The following is a 9,923-nucleotide window of genomic DNA, read 5'->3' as shown; positions in this document are numbered from 1 at the left end:
AACAACTGTATGTGAAAACAATTTATTGCCCTGGACGCAATATATTAATATGTACATCTGTTTATATTTTACACGACGCCGATTTTCAGAATTTCGACCTCTACTCGCCGATACCAAATTTTGTTAAATATAAAACTTTTGCGGAAGGTTTCGCGGATGAGAACCATCAGACAAATTCTACGGCCTCAGCTGGGCTCTTATCTGGTTTGGGAAATGGTACAATGTATATAGTCATGTATAGTAGGGTCATAATGTAGGTCAAAGACCTATCAAGGATAACACTCATTCACTACTAAATATATAAAAGATGAGGTTTGTGCAGTTCTGCATTGATGGGAAGCAATGTATTGGCTTGGAAAATGGAAATGGTGGTGGAATTGTCAACCTTTCGGCGGCGGACGCGAGTTTTCCAACGGACATGAGGAGTTTTATTGAAGGAGGCGAAGCAGTGTGGAAAAAAGCTGAAAAGTGAGCTAAAATATAGTAGTACTATATGCAGATATGATTTTATGCGGATTTGAAGTCATTTTTATACACCAAACAAGGAAAATGCATAATTTGATTCATTAATTGACACAACTTGTGCAACATGTTTATGTTTTGTTTTTATCAATTTCAGTCACATTATACACATGCAAGTCATATAAAAACCGTTTAACCATACTACTGCTTTAATATACTAACATATGTATACGAGTTACTGCAAAAATGCGGGTATTTTCGACAGCTTGTAAATTTATAAAAGCGAAGACATCTGCATTAATACGAACATTACTTCTTTAGATATAATATAGAATTGTACGTGACACTGGAATCAACTTCCAATTCTTGCCAAATGAAGCCGGAATCATTTTGAGTTAAGGTTGTGGACCGCCCTAAAACCTTACATATATATCGTTGACGTGATACATCATAATGAGTATATATTATGCATCACGCATAAAGATATATGTACAGTCACTCAGTCTCTATATATATACTAGTACGAGTGGAAATTCGTGCCGTTGATTCTAATGTTAAAGTAGTGTATGTGACTGCGCATTTGTAATCTTGAAGTCATGTCAAACTGCAAACTAGCCGGCATAGCCCCATAGTCATTTACGATAACTTCATGATAACACATTCCTCTATCAAGAATAGCAACACTATGTGAATATCGAAAGGCGAAGCCGTATGCTCACTTTGGTTGTACCAGTTACTTTGAATGGCAATAGTCACGGCCATCAAACATTGATATGTACTATGATGTAGTAATTGATGAACAGTTATAGAGCTGGACCGTATGTTTTAGTTCCCATCGTCAAAAAAAATATGTGTGTAACAGGACCAGTACCAATGACGTCCGAAAACTCGATGTTTATTATAACGCAATATCCGTAATAGCACATTGTTAAATATTACACCCGTACTGGATTTTCTGAACGATAAAAATTAAGTTCATTTTGCATGAACCGGTCGACCTTTCGTGACCTTTGTAGGCGGAGTTTGGCATGAAAGCAACGCTCTGATTGGGCGCTGGTGAACCACCGCGCGTATGCAAAATCGCGGCCGAGCGTTCATACTGCATGAACGCACCAAAAAATAAGAATCAGTCCTTAATTATTAAGCGATGTTCATTATAACGCATTGTCCATACCAACGTGATGTTCTTAAAACGCCATGTCCGTATCAAAGCGAAGTTCACTATAACGCATTTTCCGTATCAACGCGATATGTTCATTATACAATACGATATTCGTATAAAAAAGATTATATGTGTGCACTTTCGCTTCAAACCATTACAGTTACAAATCAGCGACACCGATTTGTCGGGACCATGTACAGCTGCTGGCACCTATCACGTCCTGTGACAAGGTCTTGTGTGTGGGGATGAACTATAAAGACCATTGTGAGGAACAGAACGCTCCCGTTCCCGTCCAGCCTGTGATTTTTAACAAGTTCCCTAGTTGCATTATGGGACCAGCTGATAAAATGGATTACCCCGCGGAGACAAAGGTGACAGGTTACAACTAGTGGATCCGTGGGGGGGGGGGGGGCACTGCCGGCGCGCGCCACCACTAAAATCCAAAGTCCAAATTTCCTTTTTATTTCTATATAGGAGATCAAGTTATAAACTATGACCAACATGCACCATTTCGGACTAGAAATTGTTAAAATTTTCTTTGGGAAGGATCATCAAACCCCTCCAACCCCCCTTTGGTCACTTTAAACCAAATTCATTTCGGTTCTGAGGGAGGGCGCAAGTAATCAAAGTTACGTCTCCTAAGTTACGACCCCTCTAGCGTCGAATCTTGGATCCTTCCCTGGTTTCGAAGTGGTCACGAATTGATTATGTTGACATAGGTACATGTATTTCTAAACTGTAACATAATACTACTAAAAGTACCCGTCGTGCATAGTTGACGTTCAAACACTTGTAAAAAATGACACGACGCTTAATCAGACTGAGACCTTCTTCGATAGTTACCTACCTTGTTTAACAAAATACTACATCGAATCCAAGTCCACGTGCATTTGATTGTCATGTTAACACGTGACTTGTTAGTATCTGCATTGGTTTAACAGTTATGAATATTCATATTAGTGTTATTCGGCGGCATGTCAATTTGTTACTCACGCGTTTTAAAGGGATTGGACACCAAATATCCAAAAAATAGGCAAATACAATATTTCCTCAAAAACATGCCTAGTTTTGTCAATGGGAGTTAGTATAAGGCCGACAATACATCGTTTTACATGATTTAGATAATAAATAGCAATAGTATTGCTGATGTCTGGTGTCTTGTCCCTTTAAAACGAATATTTAACATATTGTTTTTACAAATTTCTGTTCATGGACTATAAAGTACTTTTAAACAATGTTTTATCAAGTCAGCGAAATGATACTATTTCTTATTTTCCGTTTGTTTTCAGTGTCTGGATTGGGAGGTGGAATTAACTATTGTTATAGGAAAGGAGGGTCGAAATATCAAGGTACAGTATTAAACCTTTCTTTTCAATTAAAAAGGTTATATTGGGCCGATTGTTCAAAATTTTGTTAACAACGTGGTTAACGTCATCGTTGTTAACTTTCAAATTTTTAGTGCTCTGGACATTCAATAAATGCACTTGTGATCCGCAGTGTTCCTTACAAGATTTAAGACAAAGGTTTCAGCTGTATTGGTTTCATTCAAATATATTTACATATCATATATTTCACGTCTAAAAGTTAACAACGAAGTCGCTAATCACGTTGTTAACTTTAACAGAGTTCCGAGCAATCGGCCCAATATTATATATCATATAGTATTATTATTTGTAAGAAAGATCCATAGATTTGGAGCTTTTTTCAGATTATATACTAAGTGATGTTGTTCTTGTATTTTTCTACTTTATAATAAGGCAAAATGTTTATTCAGTGAACACCGATAGTTAATAGTTTGACACGTGTCTGGTGAACATATGACTTTTGGTGCTCAACCGATCGAATATGGTCGACATCATGTTTCTGTAAGACAAGGCACGGAAACAAATAATTATCCTTTGATTTTATTTATTTATTTAAGATAAGTATATGTTGTTTAAAATAATTGACAATCCACCTTTGGTATGTTTTGCTTACCCGGCGCTTCAGGAGGCGGACGCTATGAGTCACGTGTTTGGCTACACGATTGCCAATGACCTGTCCGCCCGGGACTGGCAGCTGGAGCCGGGTCGAAATGGCGGGCAGTGGCTTATCGGGAAGGCCATGCACCAGTTCTGTCCTCTCGGGCCCGCCATCGTCACCCCGGGGGAGCTTGGCGGTAGGTGTGGGTTGTAGGTGGATGGATGGGTAGATGTATAGTTGAGTTGTGTGCATGCAGTTTGGACATGTTACAATTGGTGTCCGATTTATGACCATAAACTTGGATTGGAGGTACCTGTATAATACTAGTTAATTATCTAGTTCGATTTAAGTTGACCAAACAGTTTATTGATTGTCATATATAAGGTTTCTCTGTTAAGGACAGGAAAGAACTGGTTTTTTTGTAAAGGGAGATGATTTAAAATTATAATTTACTATGTTTACCCCGCGCCCGTGCCTTTTATTTAGGGTAAAATATTATGATCATATGCATATCTTATGCAATTATTACATAATATTATTGTTTTTCAAAAAATAATCGGTTAAAACATTCTTAGCAAGCTAAACCAGCCAGATTTGTCAATTTACTTGGTATTTTTGTACTTGAAAATCTGATTAGCTTATACAAAATAATAAGTTGTAGTATAATTGCCTCGATTAAATGACGTGATACGAAGTTGCGTGTAAAAATCACTGCTGTTAGATAATGTTCCTAATGAGTACCGTTAAATTGATGATTTCCCCCTGGATTGTGGAACTGGGTTAATGAATACAAATGTGGAGACGAGGAATGGTAAAATTGATTGCATTAGCACATCTAGTATTGGTCTATATTAGCATAATGTATTTATGTAACACTATTCAACCAATCGTGCCATTTCGTTTTGTTCATAGAATGAAATATATTCAACTTTTTTGGACATAATATTTGAATACATTGCAAGGCTTACTTATTAACGCGCATTCGACAAAAGATCAAGGATTTCGACATATTTAGCGAGTGCCACAAACTAATTAAAAGTTGAAATTGCGAATTGAAATTAACTGTCCCTCAACTGACGAAAAAAGCTCTTAGTATCGAAATAGATAGCATAGCTATCGAGAAATATTAATTCGAAAGAGCGATCGTACGATAATTGTGTAATTGTTGTTGTTGTTGTTCTCTGCCCGCGCCCTATAATGTCTGCATTATGGATTGACCCCGTCACATCCCCAATCGGACCTAAACAATTTTTAAAGCCAAAGCAGGTTGATGGGATATTCGCAAAAGAAGTAATTTTGTACCCAAAATGCCGCGATTCTTGCGTAGAATGTCATCTAGAATGGTCCCACACAATGAGTGCGTGATAAGATGGCTCCATATATGTATGGTTAACTCAACGACTAGTTGTATATGCCGCATCGCCCCAAATTTATATTGACCCACACAAAAGCTGTATATAGGGGCGTTTCTGGTGTCTTGTATCTCGTCAAGCTCGGTACACGCTCTCTAAACATTTATTATCCAATCTTTTCAAAACTTGATCACAATGTTGACAAATAAAATATCGACTGAATTTCATCGACAACAAGATCTCAATACTAAACCCAGAGTTAAGGCCCTTGAATTGTCACCATTTGACCAAATTCGTGTTGTCCGCTCTCTAAAGTTAGCATCTCGTATCCAGTCTGTACCAAACTTGGTAACAATGTATATAAGTCTAATATCTCAAAATGTGACCAAAATCACTCAGAATGCTTCCTTACACAATTATTACCTAAAACGAATAGCAATATTTGTTAGCATACTATTATAGTATGAACGTTTGATCGTCTGTCAGATCGCAACAGTCACTTTTGAGTATATGGCTTTTTTACAAAAAAAAATAAAGTGATGTAAATGTGCAATTATGTCACCTGTCACATAAACATATGAACATACGAGTATATATGTTTTCAGTTGAAGAATCAACTTTGCACTTGTAAATAAATACTTTGAATGCCTATATATTTGCCTTTTCAGACCCTCATAAACTGGGCTTGCGATGCCGCGTGAACGGAGTGGTAAAGCAGGACAGCAACACTGATCAGCTCGTGCACAAGACGGAGCAAATCCTCGCCTTCATATCCAGGTAAATATGTGCTTATGACCGAGCAAATCCTCGCCTTCATATCCAGATAAATATGCGCTAATGACCGAGCAAATCCTTGCCTTCATATCCAGGTAAATATTTGCTTATGATCGAGCAAATCTTTGCCTTCATATCCAGGTAAATGTGTGCTAATGACCGAGCAAATCCTTGTCTTCATATCCAGGTAAATGTGTGCTAATGACCAAGCAAATCTTTGCCTTCATATCCAGATAAATGTGTGCTAATGACCGAGCAAATCCTTGCCTTCATATCCAGGTAAATGTGTGTTAATGACCGAGCAAATCCTTGCCTTCATATCCAGGTAAATGTGTGCTTATGATCGAGCAAACCTTTGCCTTTTGATATCCAAGTAAATGTGTGCTTATGATCGAGCAAATCTTTGCCTTCATATCCAAGTAAATGTGTGCTTATGATCGAGCAAATCCTTGCCTTCATATCCAGGTAAATGTGTGCTTATGATCGAGCAAATCTTTGCCTTCATATCCAGGGAATTATGCACTTATGACCGAGCAAATCCTTGCCTTCATATCCAGGTAATTATGCACTTATGACCGAGCAAATCCTCGCCCTTATCCAGGTAATTATGCACTTATGACCGAGCAAATACTCGCCTTCATATCCAGGTAAATATGTATTTCTGATCGAGAAAATATCATCGCCTTTCATATACAGGTAAATATATGCTAGTGACCGAGGAAATCATATACAGGTTATTATGTGCAAAAGACCGAGCCAACCATTTCTTTCATATCAATTTATTTATGTGCTCATGACTGAGCGAATCATCGCCTTCATATCCAGGTAAGTATGTGTTCATGACATAGAAATTACCTGCATTTGACCGAGCAAATCATCGCCTTCATATCCAGGTTATTTTGTGCACTATACCTTGAATCATCACTTTCAAATTTACGTTATTATGAGCTCATAACCAGGTAATTATGCGCTTATAACCGAGCTATTTGGTTTTGCCCCTCACGTCAATTCTTACTTTCAAACGCAGGCATAACTGAACGTGTATTTTAAAACGAAGTCTGCGTCTTAAATTTGCATTATTAAGACGGACATTCATTAGGGATAGCTGGTCTTTTTTATGGTTGTTGTCTTATTGGACTTTGTGTAGGAAATTTGTCAATATTCATACGCGGCATGAGGAAAATCTTGGAATACTATTTTGTTTAAACATACCCTAACCGGCTTGCCCAAAATTTCAAAATCAACCATTGACGACATAGACGTAAAATACGGCACCGCACCCGTTGACATAATACATCTGTTTATTCTACCTTTTAATTGTGTATGTTTTCAGTCATTCAACTTCTTTTCCATTTACAGGTTCATGTGTTTAAAACCCGGCGACCTGATCCTCACAGGAACGCCACCGGGAGTAGGCTGCTTCAGAAAGCCACCAGAGTATATGAAGGTGGGCTTTTGTTGGACATTACAAAAACAGCTCTTATTTCAACAAAGGCTCACATTCTATGAGGAAACTGGCATTGAAAATTGTAAACGAATACAAGAATGTGTATCATACTTTGCTTCTATGTGGTAAATTGAGTTATGACTGAGACTGAGATTTGATATTTTATCATTATTGTTTGGATATTAGAGTAATACTTCAAGTGTCCACTCTATTACAATATATAATTAAGAATATCCAAAATGATTAACATTTGAAATGTTGAGATAGTATGTTGACCTTGTTTCTATCATGAAACGTAGTATGTGTGGGGTTTCTGTTTAGTTATTTGACCTAAGCGTGAAATAAAAATAGTGCCTTAACAATTGGCATAGATATGGCTTAAAATATTAAACTTTAACTTTCCAGTTATTGAGTATTTAAAGCGTTATAACGTCCCAACCCTTTGGTGATTTCAAGTACTTGATTTATTTCAGACAGGTGACGTTGTCGAAGTGGAAGTGGACGGGATAGGCACAGTGACCACAACCATAGTTTAACTCACCAGTGGCATATAGTGACTGTGGTTACATTTTTAATTGGTCAATACGTGTTGGTTTTGAAAACTAAATTTACATTCTGTACTAAAATGTCAACATGTTTATTCAGATATCTAGCCAATTGCATTATTATCAGTTATGTAGATCTATAAAACAGTGTTATGTGTATATGAAGACGAATGTTACCTTTTGTGGCTTTAACATTTTTAAACAGTAAAATTGTTAGGAAAAAATCATTCACCCCAATTAGTTTAAAAACGTTTTATAAATAAACTGTTAACACGGAATACACTTGCTTTATATTGTTTTTTTTTAATTTGAGTGATTTAATATAAACGCTTTATATATCGGTCCAATGCCATCATTGAATCATACAACTTTCAGAAGCCTAGAGATTAAAGCAGTTTTCGCCAACCTTAGAATTATGATTAAAATATTGATCGATGCAATATATTTTTTTAAACATTACGTGTCCACGTAACTTTCAATTTAAACACTAGTTCATTTAAAGCTCAAACAGTTTCATCTTTTTGACTTACCTCCATATAAAATCGCCTACTTGTTTGTTTGTACTTGCTTATCTGGACTTTATCAGCCATCTTAACTCTCCTTCCAGATGTGAACAAATAACTTCTACGCAGAAAAAAATCTTTATTTCTTTTGATGCGAGAATACTATTACATTCGCTCGTCTTTTAATACCAATAAATCATAAAGCCTCATGAAAAACAATGTATCACTATCATAACACAACCAAGAAAATCTTCGGAAGGACAAACTATTCTCAATTATAACCGCAGTTTTATAATTTTTCAACTAGATGGGATTACACTCTGGAAGCAACATCCTTCAAACTAGTCTCCATTCCAAGAGCAGCTTATGATTCCTCAACTAGATGGAATTACACTCTGGAGAGAACATCCTTCAAAAGGACAAACTAGTCTCCATGCCAAGAGCAGTTTTATAATTCCTCAACTAGATGGAATTACACTCTGGAGAGAACATCCTTCAAAAGGACAAACTAGTCTCCATGCCAAGAGCAGTTTTATTATTCCTCAAATAGATGGAATTACACTCTGGAGAGAACATCCTTCAAAAGGACAAACTAGTCTCCATTCCAAGAGCAGTTTTATAATTCCTCAACTAGATGGAATTACATTCTGGAGATAACATCCTTCAAAAGGACAAACTAGTCTCCATGCCAAGAGCAGTTTTATTATTCCTCAAATAGATGGAATTACACTCTGGAGAGAACATCCTTCAAAAGGACAAACTAGTCTCCATGCCAAGAGCAGTTTTATAATTCCGAAAGTACATGGAATTACACTCTGGAGATAACATCCTTCAAAAGGACAAACTAGTCTCCATTCCAAGAGCAGTTTTATAATTCCTCAACTAGATGGAATTACACTCTGGAGAGAACATCCTTCAAAAGGACAAACTAGTCTCCATGCCAAGAGCAGTTTTATTATTCCTCAAATAGATGGAATTACACTCTGGAGAGAACATCCTTCAAAAGGACAAACTAGTCTCCATGCCAAGAGCAGTTTTATTATTCCTCAAGTAGATGGAATTACACTCTGGAGAGAACATCCTTCAAAAGGACAAACTAGTCTCCATGCCAAGAGCAGTTTTATAATTCCTCAACTAGATGGAATTACACTCTGGAGAGAACATCCTTCAAAAGGACAAACTAGTCTCCATGCCAAGAGCAGTTTTATTATTCCTCAAATAGATGGAATTACACTCTGGAGAGAACATCCTTCAAAAGGACAAACTAGTCTCCATTCCAAGAGCAGTTTTATAATTCCTCAACTAGATGGAATTACACTCTGGAGAGAACATCCTTCAAAAGGACAAACTAGTCTCCATGCCAAGAGCAGTTTTATTATTCCTCAAATAGATGGAATTACACTCTGGAGAGAACATCCTTCAAAAGGACAAACTAGTCTCCATGCCAAGAGCAGTTTTATAATTCCGAAAGTACATGGAATTACACTCTGGAGATAACATCCTTCAAAAGGACAAACTAGTCTCCATTCCAAGAGCAGTTTTATAATTCCTCAACTAGATGGAATTACACTCTGGAGAGAACATCCTTCAAAAGGACAAACTAGTCTCCATGCCAAGAGCAGTTTTATTATTCCTCAAATAGATGGAATTACACTCTGGAGAGAACATCCTTCAAAAGGACAAACTAGTCTCCATGCCAAGAGCAGTTTTATTATT

At 36.9% G+C, this 9,923-nt stretch overlaps 1 protein-coding gene across 1 annotated transcript; it reads left to right on the top strand.

The window, feature by feature from the left end:
- The first annotated feature begins 265 nt into the window (after nt 1–265).
- Nucleotides 266–7,958, top strand: LOC128212182 (fumarylacetoacetate hydrolase domain-containing protein 2-like). The gene is made up of 7 exons (XM_052917494.1): nt 266–468; nt 1,785–1,995; nt 2,914–2,973; nt 3,614–3,782; nt 5,607–5,715; nt 7,072–7,159; nt 7,633–7,958. Exons 1-7 carry the CDS (start codon nt 308–310, stop codon nt 7,693–7,695), a joined length of 861 nt encoding a protein of 286 aa, XP_052773454.1. The 5' UTR covers nt 266–307; the 3' UTR covers nt 7,696–7,958.
- The last annotated feature ends 1,965 nt before the right edge of the window (nt 7,959–9,923 follow it).

The sequence above is a fragment of the Mya arenaria genome, chromosome 12 (assembly GCF_026914265.1).
Source record: "Mya arenaria isolate MELC-2E11 chromosome 12, ASM2691426v1".
In the NCBI taxonomy this organism is placed as follows: Eukaryota; Metazoa; Mollusca; class Bivalvia; order Myida; family Myidae; genus Mya; species Mya arenaria.
Note: the sequence above shows the minus strand (reverse complement) of the source record. Positions and strands in the feature narration are given on the sequence as shown.